Consider the following 16,118-nt stretch of genomic DNA (forward strand, 5'->3'; position numbering starts at 1 on the left):
TTTGTTAGTTATTTCTATATTTTAGGTGCTCAGAATTTCTTGTATAATGGCTTATTTTGCAAGATGGGTAGAAGAATGAGCTCATTTCATTTGAAGAAATATAACCTCAAGTTGTCTGAGTGAGGGTTGATGTCATTGCTAATTGAACCATTGATGGGTTAGATACGAATTGACCCATTGTCGGTCCTAGAGTAAGGTCATACTCCTGTTTGTGGGTTTTTGAGATTTGTAGAAAGATGATATTAACTATGAGTCACTCAAAGGATTTCATCTTCATGTCTGGCCTAAAAGATATATAAAGAGACACATTTAAGGACTTGTACTAGAAAAGACAAGGTGACTTAGGTTATCATTCAGGAGAAGTTTAGAATGAAGTTTCTTCTCTTGATCCTGGTCCTGCAGGCCATTGCTCCTGGAGCTGTTTCTCAGATAAACTCTAAAGAAAAGGATGTGGCATTTGCTCAAGTAAGTATTAACCGCTCCAGTATTTATCTAACCTGCTTTCTGTCTTTAAGATTTATTACATTGACCAGTTTTATATTGAAAAGTACTATTTAGAAAAAACTTCTTTAAGGAGCTATTTGATTTTAGCACTGAAGTTTTCTTTGCCAAAGAGGAATGTAATAAAGAGACACTGGTTTTGAAGGAGTGTTATAAAATTGGTGGTTGAATTTGTCCCTTTTACTAAAAAGCCTAGGCCAAGGATTAATAATTGGTGCTCTACTTCTGTTATGGTATTTTACATTAATCATTTAATGCTGGTAATAATCTCAGATTTGAATGTTTTGATTATTTTAACCACTTCAGTCTTCCATGGTAACTCAAGAATACTATTTCATTAAATATATTTTTATTTATTTCAGAGAAGAAAGGAGAGGGAGAGAGAGATTGAAACATCAATGATGAGAATCATTGATCAGCTGCCTCCTGCAAGACCCTACTGGGGATCTAGCCCATAACCCAGGCATGTACCTTTGATCAAAATTGAACCTGGGCCTCTTTAGTCCCCAGGCTGATGCTCTATCCACTGAGCAAAACCAGCCAGGGCAAGAATATTCTTTACTGTCTCTATCTCAGGTATTTCTTCCTGAACAGTTTTTAAAATATAATTTTTCAATTCATTTTTTTCCCCTAACTACATGAGTTCAGATGATGTCTCCATTTTCTAAGACTGTTTTAACATTGAATTTGTCATGGTTGTCCATTTTGTTGAGCTTTGGATTTTTAGGCAAGAACATTTTATTCCAACTTAATTTATGGATCCTGACAATAAAGGTTTTTCTGCCCTAGCTGGTTTGGCTCAGTGCATCAGCCTGTGGACTGAAGGGTCCCAGGTTCGATTCTGGTCAAGGGCACATGCTCAGGTTGTGGGCTCGATCCCCAGAAGGGGGCGGGCAGGAGGCAGCCAATCAATGATTCTCTCTCATCATTGATGTTTCCATCTCTCCCTCTCCCTTCCTCTCTGAAATCAATAAAAAAATATTTTAAAAAAATAAATAAATGTTTTTCTGATTTACTGAATGCCATGATGTGTCAGATGCTGAAATAAGTTTTTAAAAGTAGAAACAAGTTTGAAGCAGTAGAGATATAGGATGTTTTTAGTGGGCTTCCAGGAATCAATCTTGCTAATAATTTATGACACGCATGACAGCACAAAAATTTTTTCTTATTATGATTAATTTTCTGATACCTGATTCAAACTTATCAGTGCACAGCTGATCCACATATGCAGAGCTCCAACAGAAAACTTTAGATATATAATAAGGTAATTCTAAATTTATTTTTCCAGAGGTACTTGAAACGCTTTTATGGCTTCAACATGGGGGCAATTTCAGCGACAAAAATGAAAGTCAATGAGAACTTCATGGAGAATAAAATTCAGGAAATGCAACAGTTCTTGGGACTAAATGTGACAGGGCAACTGGACAAGTCCACTCTGGACATGATGCACAGACCTCGATGTGGATTGCCTGATGTTTATCGTTTCGACACAACGCAAGGGAGGCCGGTATGGGAGAAGTATCTCATTACCTACAGGTAACATCATAGCCATGTATTTTTCTGCTTCCCCACAGGTCTGACTTCTGGAATCCTGAAAATTTTAGATATGGCCCTACATTTGGTCGTGACTAAGCAGCCTCCCTCAGCTGTGAACACTCTACCTCTGTTCAAGTTCATTATCTCCGGGAGCGAGGATTGTTCACTCGGGGATTGTTTGGCTTGCCAGTCCAGACCCGAGTAGGAAGCCTGCAAACAAAAGGAGAATGAAATGACAATAAATAAGACAGAGGATAAGTTTTTCTCAAGTAGTCAAGATGAATAAATGCAGAAGTCTTGGAGCAGGGGCATAAGGCATAAGCTTCTATGAATGTAAATCATTCGTAAGGGTGACCTATAAATGATATATGAGAACAAATCAAGTTAGATTCCTTTTCAGGAGGAAGTTGTCCAAGGATAAACATTTCTGTATATCGAAAGTATGCTTTTAAAAAAAATTGGTACAATTAATTTATGAAAGAACTCATTCTCCAATGATACCAGCAGATACGAAGTATCATAATATTAAAAAATTAGCACATGGTTTCATATATTTTTTTCTTTTTTGTTTTGCTGATAAAGAATCAGTACTTACACTACTGACATGAAGCGTGAGGATGTTGACGATGCTATAGAGAAAGCTTTTCAAGTATGGAGTGATGTGACCCCTTTGAAATTCATCATGATCGATGCAGGAGAGGCTGACATTATGATAAGATTTACAGCTGCAGGTAGAGAACTTGGACTTATTTCATCTCCATCATTTGATATGACCTAGACTGTAGTGGTCGGCAAACTGCGGCTCGCGAGCCACATGCGGCTCTTTGGCCCCTTGAGTGTGGCTCTTCCACAAAATACCGACTTCTGCGCATGGGCCACGAAGTTTCAATCTCACTGTAGGTGTGCACCCACACGTGGTATTTTGTGGAAGAGCCACACTCAAGGGGCCAAAGAGCCTCATGTGGCTTGTGAGCCACAGTTTGCCAACCACTGACCTAGAATATACATAGAAAGACTAATCTTCTTTTCCTTTTCAAAAGATTATGGAGACTTTTACTGTTTTGATGGCAAAGATGGAGTTATAGCTCATGCTTTTAAACCTGGACCTGGTTTTGGAGGAGACATATATTTTGATGAGGCTGAACGCTGGACTATGAACCACAAAGGTAGGCAAACAAATTAACAAAACCACAAAAGAAAACCCTAACAAATTATAAATAGTGCCACCATTTTGGATGAGGCTACATACTGAGAAAGGATTATAGAATGAGAAAACGTGATTATAGTTTTTGTAATAAATAAAATGTAACACTGTCTCAATTTTACACTCTATAAATTGAGGACATTGAACTAGGTAATCTTAGAGATCAGTTCTAAAAATCTGAGGATGAGCTACTTCGTATAAACTCAGAAACCTCAGGAACTATGGGTATGTTATGTGATCGATTTTGACAGTGCAATCCATAAACTCATGCAAACATAGGTACTAATTCTGTATATGCTAACAATCCTAAAATGGTGTGATTATCTTCCTGATCCATTATCTATAATAATAAAAGCATAATATGATAATTAGACCCAAAGTCCTTCTAGATGAAGTTGTGGCAGCAGGGGCCGAGGCAGAGATAGCCACGATGACGACGGTGATGGGGGCCAACACTCTTGCATGAATTTCGTACATTGGACCTCTAGTATGTTGATAATTTCTTAGATTCATAGTGACACACAAAGGCAATGCTGTAGAGAATTTAGAGAACCTCACAGAGATACACCATTATATGGTCATGTGGTCTCTTGTGGTTCTAGGATAAAAATTTCAGAATGCCCAACTAGTCATTCAATGATAACTTGTATGTATTTACAGAGGGGCTGTAAGTCACCATTCCTATATAAAAGTGAAGATGTGAATAATTAACCTCCCTTATTTGGAGGAATCACTTTCCATTGGAAAGTTGGAGCCATCATATCAGAAGCCTACTTAATCTCTCTATTGGGAATCCTAGATTATGTGACTGAGTCATGTGGAAAGTAAATGGAAAGGCATGAAGAATATGCTTTTCTCAGCATCCCCCTTTGTCTCACTGATACGGCAAATGTTAGATAGCAATAGTTTATAGACCAGAAAGACTATTTATTTTAGTCTGACACATGGTCTAAAGATTATAGTATTCTTAAGTGATAAGAGGATTTTTACATTGTCAAAAGACAAATGATGTACGATTTGTTTTTTTCTGAGCTACAAATTTTCAACTTAGACGGATTAAATTTGTCTAAATCTTATGAAAGAATATTTTGGTTTTATAATCATTTCATTTGGTGTGGGAGAATTGTGCCAGCTAGCTAGAATGTTTTGAAATTCTAAAGGGCCTTGGAAAAATCACTTAATATAGTTTTTTTACAGTTAGAGGAAATTGAGACCAAGGGAAGTTAGTGGCTAGCTTGTGAAAAAACTAGGGTCAGAACACGCATTTCCTAATTCTTACTTTAGTCCAATGTTAGTCCAATGAATTCTAACTGTCCATGTTGCCTTGTTTTTAATTGGCTCAATTTTATATTTTTCAATAGCTAAATTATAAAAATTCTAACTTAAAGTGCTCATTCTCAACCTAATTTTTGACACTGTAAATTAGATGAACAATCAGCTCAATGGTTACTTTCTATTAGAGTGTTAAGTGATGCCGTGGGGGTAATTTCAGTGACAAAAATGAAAATCAATGAGAACTTTGGTTACACAGATGAAAAGGACAAAGTCCTGCCCTGGAGGAACACACAAGGTAGGAAAAAACAAACAAACAAAAGAAGAACCACATAAACAAAAATCCATTATTTTGAGATAAGAACTAGCCTATACAAAGTATTATATGAGTTGGGAATAAGATAAATTTAGGTTTAAGCCAAAATATCAAAGGCTTTGTTTACTCTCCCCTGTATTATGCAGAGCAGAGAGAATGACAGAATCTACACTTCTTTTTCATTATTTGAGAGAAATTCAAGCATTTCCATGTTTGTTGCTAAACCCCTGTGTTACAGGGAATGTTCCTGGGCACCTCCCAAAAGACAGTGTAGACTCTATGTTCACGCTTGGGTAGTGGAGAGTATTTCAAGGCCTGGCTTTGAGGCTAAGTGAACTTTGACCCTGGGCAAGTCAATTCTGAGCATCAGTGTTGCCACAAAACAGGAAGAAATAATGAGGGCATTAGACCAGAACACAGATAAAAACTAAGATTAAGGGGTTATTCAGATCTTCTCGAGAAGTTTCAGAGAAAGGACACACCTCTCTTTCTTACCTACAAAGGTGCATGCTCTAAGAGATACAGAAAAAAATGAACATGCATGACTATAACTTGGCAGTGTAAATATATCTCACTTGTAAGCATAGTCTCTGGTTTTATTTAGAATCACATATAGTAAAAAGGTGAGCTTTATTTAGAGCCAAGAAATTCAAATTTGAATCTTGGGCCAGCACTTAATTTGGTCAATTAATCTCGCTGATACTGTGTCTTCATCTGTAGATGGAGAGCGTGGTGGCTTCCTTTTAGTTGCATAAGGATTATACATAATGTGGTATCTTTCTCAGTGACTCATAGTACCTGAAACTTCATATTGCCTTATATTTGGGTTTAGTAAAGAATGGTTATTAAGTACTTTTTTATATCCACTCAAGACTGACCAAGTGTAAAAGTAGGATGAAGTGAAATTAACTTAGAGGCAGTGAGAACTACTGAACACAGCTATGAGTTATTGTAGAGATTTTCACAACAGAATATATGTCATTTGTGTGATAGTGCAGTGATCCTTAACCAGAGGCAATTTTGCTCCCAAGAGGACATTAGACAATGTGTGGAGACAATTTGGTTATAAAAACTGAAGAGGGATTTGCTACTTATTTAATGGTAAGCCAGAGATTTCTAAAAAACAAAACAAAACAATTATCTGGGCTATAATGTCAATAGCACCAAGACTGAAAAACCTTGTACAAGGAGGGTAACCAAGTAAAGGATTCCCAAGCGTTTCCCTTCTCATTGTGTCATATTTAAATTGTGTCATTGTCTTCTAGGTGCCTGTAGATTTCACTGCTCCTTTCCTCTTTTGGTTGGTTTCCTCTTAGGCATCAACTTGTTCCTAGTTGCTGTTCATGAGCTTGGCCATGCCTTGGGTCTAGACCATTCCAGTGATCCACAGGCCATAATGTACCCCATCTACAGTTATGTGGACCCCAACACATTTCACCTCTCTAATGATGATATACATGCCATTCAGTCTCTCTATGGTAAGTTGAATTTCTTTACCGTTTTGCCTTATAAAGATACTCAGGCTTCTGAGTGGTTTCATGATACCTGCATTTGGCTAAAACTTTATAACATCTGTATTCACTTTTGAATCCCATGGAAACCCTGTGAGGTAGGTAGCACAGATATTATGTTCAGTTTTGTAGATGAGCACAAGAGATCTAGTATGTTAATGCCAGAGCCAGAGGCAAAACCTAAGCCTTCTGGCCTTGAATCTGTTATTTCTATCTAACATACCATGGTCTATTGAAGAAGGTACACAGAGAAAAAAAATATAATATAACTGGAACAAGAAAACCAGAGTGAACAGATTTTTCCTCCTCCATAATGTTGCAACCAAATGGGTAAAAACTTCTTTTTTGTCTGTTTCCTGTAAATGTTATAGAGAGCATAAATTGCTTCTTATGCATTTTTCATCAAGAAAATGGAATGTTTTTTTTAAAAAATGATTCTTCCTTTGATGAACTAAAAATTAGATTTTTTTCTAATGCTTCTTGAAACGTATTTTCAGGAGGTCCAGAAAACTTCCAACTCTCATCAAATCCTAACAGTACAGAACCGGCTTACTGTGATCCCAATTATCATTTTGATGCTGCCACCAGAGTGGGAAATGGAATCTTTTACTTTAAAGACAGGTAGGATTATTTTTATACCTGACCAAATTTAAAGGTTTTTTTCCTAAAGTGTGCTCTGCTGTTCTTATTGTAGAATAATAGAAAATGATGGAAAATTAAGTAGATGAAAATAGTAAGTAGGGACTTGGACTTGATTCTGTAGGCAGTGGAGAGATCTTGAAGATTTTGAAGCAAGAAAGTGGTATGATTATATTTATATCTTAACTAGAAAACTGGTGTGTAAATAATGGATTTACAATTGGAATCTGGGTTGGGGAAGTATAAGACAGGAAACAGAGAAGCTAGACTATTTTAATCATAGATAAAAAATAGTGTCTGGAATTAAAGCTGTGACAGAGTACTTATTTAAAGGATTTGATTCTTGATTATAGAGAAGGGAAGTCCAGGATGACTTATGGTTCATGTCTTACAACATAAACTGAAGCAGATATTAGAGGTGTGGAGGAAGTATAGAAGATTAGTATTTGGAAGGGAGAAAAAATATTCTTCATTTTTGAGATTCAAACACTTAGATACTTGAGATTAAGTGATTTCCTTTAGATTATAAAGCTAGTGAATGGATTGTGGGACCAGACTAAATAATGATCCTTTGATTCCAATATCCAGGGTATAACAGTTTGTCTGTTAATACCATTGCTATTATTAAAGAACTGATTTAACATTTTTTTCCTCGTGGTGCTCCTACACAGACATCCATGGACTAGAATGTGAAGATCATGAAAAGAAACATTGAACTGTGTCACAGGTCCTTTCCTCTCACATTTCATGGTTCTTGAGTCCACAACAATTTTTTAACATGTATTTAATGTTTTACATGTCAGTTTCTTCTGGATGCAGATTCCTGGGAATCCAAATGCCAGTATTGGTTTAATTTCTTTCTTATGGCCAAACTTCACATCTGGTATTCAAGCTGCTTATGACACTGAAACTGGACAACACGTTTTTCTTTTTAAAGGTAATTCCAATGTTTGGTTTTGCTATTGAGTCTACTTCAAGGAAGAGAATAAATTAAGGAAATACTACAACTTTTTATAAGTATAGATTTTTTAAAAAACCACTCCAAATTGTATTAATTGTACACTGAACTATAACCTAACATAAATTAAATAGATGATATATAAAACTTTCAAGAAAAGTTTATAAAATATAGATTGTAATACTTTGGGGCGGGGAGGGAAATACAGAACCATAGAAAAAGGGCTATGTTTAAGGACAAGGAACAATACACTTTGGAAGAATGGGGAAAGAATGATGTTCACAGTGCGTCAACATATATTTCTGTTACTCTTTCTGTATGATTCCAATGTGCCCTTTTCTTTGTATTCACAGATGATAAGTACTGGTTAATCAGTAATTTAAGACCACAGCCAAATTATCCCAGAAGCATCCATTCTTTGGGCTTTCCTGAGTCTGTAAGAAGAATTGATGCAGCTGTTTATAACCCACTTCTTCGTAAGACCTACTTCTTTGTAGATCAAGTGTATTGGAGGTGAGCTTTAATGATTACTAATTTGACCTCTAAGATAGTGAAACAAGCAGGGCATGGGATTTCCCAGAAGAATAGTTTTACATACAAATTCCCAAAGCTTTTTTTTTATCTCCCAGGGAGATAAACCAAGAGAATATAGGACTAGAATATTCATTGTCTATCTAGTTCTTTTCTCTGGACTTTTAGATTCTGAATTTTGAAATAACACATAGTGTATTTTAAAGGAATATTTTACATTAAATGTCATGGTATCAATCATAGTGGAAACACATTGAGAAATAGTGGTGGAGATGTATGGGACCTAATCTTTACAGTCAGGTGGGAGGGTGTACGGAGTTTCAGATTCCTTTCCAGAATCACTGGACCCATGAGGACAAAATGAAGAAACCATCCTCTGAATGACAGCTGATCCTGCAAGGTCTTCACTAACAGGAAGTTAGACAACAAGGCTCTATAAAAATGGACTGAGCACTGCGAAAGCATTATGGAGGAGGGAGGAGAGTGTTTGACTGGTAGTCAGGAAGACTGGGGTTAGAGTCCCATAGGGACGGGGAATATATCAGTGAGCTGTTTACCATAGGTCCTGGGTTTTTCCATCAGTGCAGCTCAACTCCTTTTAGTAAGCACCTTTCAGGACAGAAGTAGGTGGGTTTTGTTGTTCAAGTCATGAAGTATCAAGTTTTTGTCATGAAGTCTATTTACGCTAAAGTTTCTGCTGTTTGTTTTTTTGCTCAGGTTTGATGAGAGGAAGCAATGCATGGACCCTGGTTATCCCAAATTGACTATTGACCACTTCCAAGGAATTGGGCCTACAATTGATGCAGTCTTCTATTATAACAGTAAGTAGACTAGGAAGCTATGAATATACTTGAAATCTTTTTTTAAAACACAGAGCCTTTCATACTTCTTTATACTTTGCATTCTTTACCTTCCTTTCATCTCCTTTCACTCTTCGTGGGCTCTAAAGGTCTGAGGCTGATGGTGGGATGAGAGAGCTTGAGTTTGTATTCGTGAATGTCTTTAAGCAAAATCAACCTAAGCAAATTGTTGACTGGGCCAAGATATTTTGTGTTTTTCTTACCACCCCCATGAGCTTTGTACTTTTCCATCAAGGCTTCGGTGTGTGTACCTGGGCCCAATCTCCTCGCTCCCACTCTGAGTTCTCCACTTGGAGTGTAACTTTTGAAAAACATTTGCATGTTAAAAGTCAGCCTTTAAAACAAAACAACCTTCTCAGTAAAATTAATGAGAATATTTAATGGTGAAATGACTGACAGAAGGCAGATATCTGGGGGCCAAGGGATCCAAACTTTATATATTTGAATCAGACCTTATTTAATGTAGATAATCTAAAAAATAAATGATAATCTATGTTATCTTTTCAAAGAAATACAAGCAGAGAATTAAACTATTCAATTTGTTTTCATTTTTAGAACACTACTATTTTTACCAAGGAGCTGTCATATTTGAATATAATACCCCAACCAACCGTGTCATCAGAGTACTGAATCGGAATGCTACCCTTAATTGTTAAGAGTTATATAATTACTGCTGTTTGCCAATTTACGCTAGTTTAATATGTATTTTTGCATACTTGTTATGTGCCTAGTGTACCACTAAATAGTGACATATATCATAAAATAAGGTAAAATCTATAGGCCATAGACAAATAATCATATAGATAAATTATTATACAAAATATGTAACATTTTTTTTTAATTTTAAAAATTCTCATTGTCAATTTTTACTTGACTCTGCTATTAAGTTTGAAAATAAACACCTTTAAAGGCCAAGAGAATATGTTGGTCATTAACATCCTTAAACTGAGAAATTATCATTATTTCTCTGGATTAATCAAATTTAGAGAAAAGATTAGTTTCTTTGACCATTAAATGTTTCAGTAAGGGTACCATTTTAATTGTAATAAGAACAGAATATATCTAGAACTTTAAAAATGACAATGATGTAGGTAAGATATATAAGTAAGTTATATTATTATGGTGATGATATACTTTTATTTGGTTGACAGTGTTGACTTTTCTACTATTTTATATAAAGTATATGTACTTCTAATGTTCAAATAAAAACTTTAAAACAAAATATTTGAATTTTAAGAATTTTTCTTGAAAACTGGAATGTGTATATTGAAAATAATTCTGGACCTGTTCCTAAATAAAACAAGTCTCTATATGATTATACCAAGGGGTGAATAGAAATATGGCAACTAGGATTAAAAAAAGGTTGTATTTGCCTTGGCTACTTGTTTAAAGCCACCTGAATCCTTGGTCTCAAGTCAAGAAAACATTCTCCAGACTGCATATGACTCCAAGGAACACCTACAGTGTGTAACCACAAACCTGAAAAGAAGAAGGCATGAAATAGGAACTTCCCATTTTGGTAAATTTCTGTTATAGATCAAGTCTCACAATAGGTGCCATTTAATTGCTGTGTGACCTTGGAAAGAGATTGAATCTAAGCTTCCTTAAATTTAGGGGAAAATATTAATGGTATCTATCTCATAGATTTATTGTGACAAAAAATGACGCATGATATATGGTGAGAACATCATGTTGGTAGCTTGGCCTACTTTATATCAATTTTCTCCACTATCTCTTTAAAAAAAAATTTCTAAAATATTTTTTTATTGATTTTCGAGAGAGATAGGGGATTAGGATAGAGAGAGAAACATCAGTAAGAGAGAAACATTGATTGGCTGCTTCCTGCACACCCCCTACTGGGGATTGAGCCTGCAACCCAGAATGTACTCTGATTGGAAATCAAACCAGGAACCTCATGGCTCAACCACTGAGCAACACTGGCCAGGACATTTTCTCCCTGGCTTTTACACACATGCTCCCTATTTTCTGGATTGTACACATATTAAAGCTCCCTCTCATGTCTTATAGATTTGTGGAATGCTTGGAGTTTTTAATGTATTTTCAGACTATTGCTGACGGATGTACCCAAGACCCAAAAAAAGGTCAAGTTTATTTCAGCCCAGATGATTGTTCTTGGCTATTAGAATGAACTGAGATCAGAGAAAATATGAGGATCAAAAAGAATCTAGATGGGGATAAAGCTCCCTGTCCTTCATAGCTTAGGTCCATTCTTAAGGATGTGTTCCTTCAGTGGAGCACATGATATTAACCCCATAGTGGTCTTTATGGGAAACAGGACCAAGTCATCTTTAGAAGAAATGTTATTTACCTACAGGAAACTAACTGCTGGACTTCCTGCAAAGGAAGAAACTTCCCCCACAGGATAAGCATCAGAAGAAAACTTAATGGTGTCTTGGTTGAGATGTCTTTGGCCTTAGGATATTCAGGAATAAGCAGTTTCACTTAAGTAATGCCTATCCTATATAATAAAGAGCTAATAGGCTAATGGTCGTGATGCCCTCACGCTAGAACATCTGATCAGCAGGTGCGCATGGTGGGCAGGAACTTGACTCTGGAGGACTTGACCAGAGGCACGGGCGGGTTTCTGGGTCCCGTCTCCCTGGTCGCAGGACTCTTTCTGGGCAGGAGAGTGGGGCTGCGTGCATGGGGAGGTGCATGTGAGGAGGGATTCTGGGACTCACGCGATTTCACCTGCCGGGAAACTAGTACAGTGGGGCCTTGACTTATGAGTTTAATTCGTTCCATGATGGAGCTCGTAACTCAAATTACTCATAGGTCAAATCACTGTGATGTTCGCTGTGCCAACTAGCGGTGGGGTATCTGAAGCTGGCTCATAACCCAAATTTTAGCTCTCAACTCAACTCAAAGCAAAACATTGGCTGAGAGACAGCTCCTATCTCGAAAAACTCATTAGTCGGGATACTCGTAAGTCAAGGCCCCACTGTATTGGAATAAAGGCCCAGAGTACACCTCTCTCAGTTTCATGAGTGTTCATGAGAAATGCCTTTAGAGATTTGAAAGTGAACCCTTTTTTCTTCTACGTCTATTTGTGTTATATTATAAAATTTTGTTTAACAAATCCTTATAATGCTAACCATGTGCCAGACACTCCCCAAAATCTGCACACACACACACACACACACACACACACACTCTCTATAATAATAAAAGGGTAATATGCTAATTAGGTCATTAGACCAAACATCTTTCCAGGCATCATTCTGGCCGAAGCCGGGGCTAGAGCAAATCGCCTGATTCCAGGTGGAGCAAAGCCTGGGTCCTGGGTGACAGAGGGAAGCCGGTGCTGGCAGCTGGGGGTGGAAAGGCCTATTCTTGCATGAATTTTCACTCATCAGGCCTCTAGTTTTTAATAATAACTAATAATGACTAATAATAACCTAATCATTAAAATTGTGAGATAAATACTATCATTCATATTTTTAAAATGAGGCACTGAGAGGTGAACTAATTTGTCCTAAGTCACATAGCCTTGGCGCTGCAATTCAAAGCCAGGCAGTTGGACTTCAGAATTTGTGTTATTAACCACCACAAAATTCTGCCTTTCAAATTTAGAAAGAGAAAAAAAATCAAATAAAGTAAAAAAGCCTGGCATTCTATGCTATTTGTACCTTAACTTGACCTTTTGATCAAAAGTTCTTTAACATGTTATAAAAATTCTTTGTGTGTCTAGATCGGAGAATACCATTTTCCCTTGGAAAAGGTAGTAGTGACATCTTAATAATGTCAGGGGGAAAATTGTCCAAGACTTAGAAATTACAGGTGTCTTTACAATGGAGTGCTGGGCATGTCTAACAGGTCTTCTGGAGAGGAGCTGGTTTTATGAGACTATGCACCTGACACACACTTTTGGAGGTCCAAGGTCCTGAGGGTCTGAGACCTACTGTGAGCTCTTGGCTTCATGTGGGAAAGAATTCAAATACAAGCCAGCATAGAGTTTAGAGTGAATGTGAGCTTCTTAGTGAAGCAGTGAGACAGAAAGTAGGCTACTCCACAGACACAACAACTCCCCTTTAGTGGAATTTGATTCCTTTATTTGTTTAAAGTATGTTTTTATTGATTTTAGAAAGAGAGGCAAGGAGAGGGATCGAGATAGAAATATAGATGAGAGAATCAATTGGTTGCCTTCTGCATGCCCTCTACTGAGATTAAGCCCCCAACCTGGGTATGTGCTTGCTGGGAATTGAACCATGACCTCCTGGTTGATAAGTCGATAGCAACACTGGTGGGGCTATTGAGGCTCATTTAATCAGGGGGGTAGGATATTCAGTAAGGGGAAGGAATATTTAGGATCTTCCTGGGAAAGAAGTGGCGATTTCTTGGAGGAGCTCCATCAGCCATTGTGTCTTTGTGTGGGCGTTCTGATTCCAGTCATGGCAGTGAGTGGTGAGTCATTTACATGCTAATGTATTACAATGAGTATAAAAGGCTAGGGGTTATCTCTAGGTGAAATTAGTCCTCATGGTGGATCTAGCTGGTCTCTGCCAGTTCTTAGCCATAAATGTGGTGGGGCCGGGGAGGGAGGAGGGGGGGAAGAGGTGGTTTTACTTACTTGTTGACAGTTCCTATCGTTTTTATTGATTACAACTATTTCACCACATACCCTATCTCACACCTTTGACTATAAATAAATCAGTCTATTATATAACTCTGTAAGGATATGAATGATAAAAAAACAATAATAATGCAAATGGTTCTTTTCTATAGCAATACAAATAAATGTTATCTGGCATCCAGTCAAGATGGCAGTGTAGGTAACACAGTACTCAAACTTCCCACAACTCTATCAAAATTACAAGCAAAATACAGAACAACCATTATCGAGAATGCCCTGAAACCTAGCTGAACAGACATCCTATAACTAAGGATATAAAGAAGCCACATCAGAGATGTGTCTTTTGTCTTTTAAAAATCAGGAGGAATATCTCAGCTTCAAAGGTCCTCCCTGAGGAACGAGGGGTCCCAGCCCACACCGGGCTCTTCAGCGCAGGGTTCCAATGCTGGAAAGAGAAGTCCCCATAACTTCAATGTGGAAACAAGAAGAGAATCTTGCTGAGTGAGAAAAAGGGCTCTGCCTCTTAAAGGGCCCATACACGGACTTACTTAGACTCACTGGCTCTGAGCTCCAGCACTGGGGCAGCAGCTCAAAAAGTGCATCAGGGGCATATGGAAAGGAGCTGAAGAATCTGGCTTTAAGACGAGGGCTGGAGGGGGAGGGGTGTTTGTTTTTTTGTGTTTTTTTTGTTTTGTTTTTATTTTTGTTTTCAGACAGAAGTGCTGACAGAAACCATTGTTGCTTTGCTGAATTCTACCCTTGCAGAACCAGCAGGCAGGCACCATAGCTGAGTCTCCACCAACCTGGCTAACACAATTTGCCCCACCTTCATAATTCCCTGATACCTTGCCCCAACCAACTTTCAGACCTACCAAGTTGCTTCCTGTGGTTATTCCATACAAAGAGCCTGCCTTGGCTCATGCTGTGAACTTTCCTAAAATCTCTCAAAGATTCACACCTCCGAAACAGGCAACATGTGGCCTCTGTGTGCCCTATACCTTTAGCTAGGTGTCCCCAGGCCTGGCACCAGTGGTAGCCAACCTCAGAGTACAGCTTGGTCTCTCCTGGTCCTTTTCAAGTCCAATACAAGTAGCAACCACCTGCAGATTGCTTTATAGCTCATGCCTGTTGGCCCTGGGCAGGGTACGGTAGCAGCTGATCTTGGTCTGTACCCCCCAGGAGGCCCCAGAACCAGAGCACAGGATGGCCAGCTTCAGACGCACCAGAGCATCACCCAATCACCTCCACCAGCAACACACTCAAGACGTGGACTCATTGGGCATCAGAGCCCTGCTGACGTGCTCCATGGGGTCAACCCATGCACAGCAGCTCCTCTGCTGTGGTCATAGCCAGTCATTGAAGCTGATCAGCCTCAGGGTAAATCCCTCTCATTGACATTCCAACAGCAGCCAAGGCTCAGAGACAACAGGAGGATGTACATAGTCCTCATGGGGTCATACCTAGAGTGCCCATATTGGGTGAGGAGAGAGCATACCACTGGGCCCCACAGAACATCTACTACATAAGGCCACTTTTCTGAGACTGAGAGCCATAACAACTCTATATAATACATAGAAACAAATACAGGGAGGCAGGCAAAATTAGGCAACAAGGAAATATGCCCCAATTGAAAGAATAGGACAAAGAACTCCAGGAAAAGAACTAAACAAAATGGAGATGAGCAATCTACCAGATACAGAGATGAAAATATTGGTTACAAGGATACTCATTGATCTTAGTGAGAACTTCAAACAAAGAGATAAGAAACAAAGAATGGAGAGAGGAAACATGAAAAAGACCCAATCAAAAATGAAGAATACAGTAACTGAAGTGAAGAACACATCGTAGGGAATCAACAGTAGAGCAGAGGATGCAGAGGATCAACTCAGCAATTTGGAAGAGAAAGAAGCAGAAAATACCCAATCAGAACAGAAAAAAAGAAAGAAAGAAAGGAAGGAAGGAAGAAAGAAAGAAAGAAAGAAAGAAAGAAAGAAAGAAAGAAAGGAAGGAAGGAAGAAAGACAGAAAGTAAGAAAGAAGGAAAGAAAGAAAGAAAGGAAGGAAGGAAGAAAGACAGAAAGTAAGAAAGAAGGAAAGAAAGAAAGAAAGGAAGGAAGGAAGAAAGAAAGAAAGGAAAGAAGCCTGTGGGACAACTTCAAATGTACCAACATTTTCTTCGTGAGAGTGGCAGAAAGAC

The 16,118-nt window shown here is 38.0% G+C and overlaps 1 protein-coding gene across 1 annotated transcript; it reads left to right on the forward strand.

Moving 5' to 3' along the window:
• The first annotated feature begins 369 nt into the window (after positions 1 to 369).
• On the forward strand, positions 370 to 9,984 carry MMP12 (matrix metallopeptidase 12). The gene is made up of 10 exons (XM_006775254.1): positions 370 to 465; positions 1,790 to 2,037; positions 2,620 to 2,768; positions 3,078 to 3,203; positions 6,146 to 6,307; positions 6,838 to 6,961; positions 7,783 to 7,916; positions 8,291 to 8,450; positions 9,186 to 9,289; positions 9,884 to 9,984. Exons 1-10 carry the CDS (start codon positions 370 to 372, stop codon positions 9,982 to 9,984), a joined length of 1,404 nt encoding a protein of 467 aa, XP_006775317.1.
• The last annotated feature ends 6,134 nt before the right edge of the window (positions 9,985 to 16,118 follow it).

This window comes from Myotis davidii, unplaced genomic scaffold (assembly GCF_000327345.1).
Source record: "Myotis davidii unplaced genomic scaffold, ASM32734v1 scaffold8, whole genome shotgun sequence".
Classification (NCBI taxonomy): domain Eukaryota; kingdom Metazoa; phylum Chordata; class Mammalia; order Chiroptera; family Vespertilionidae; genus Myotis; species Myotis davidii.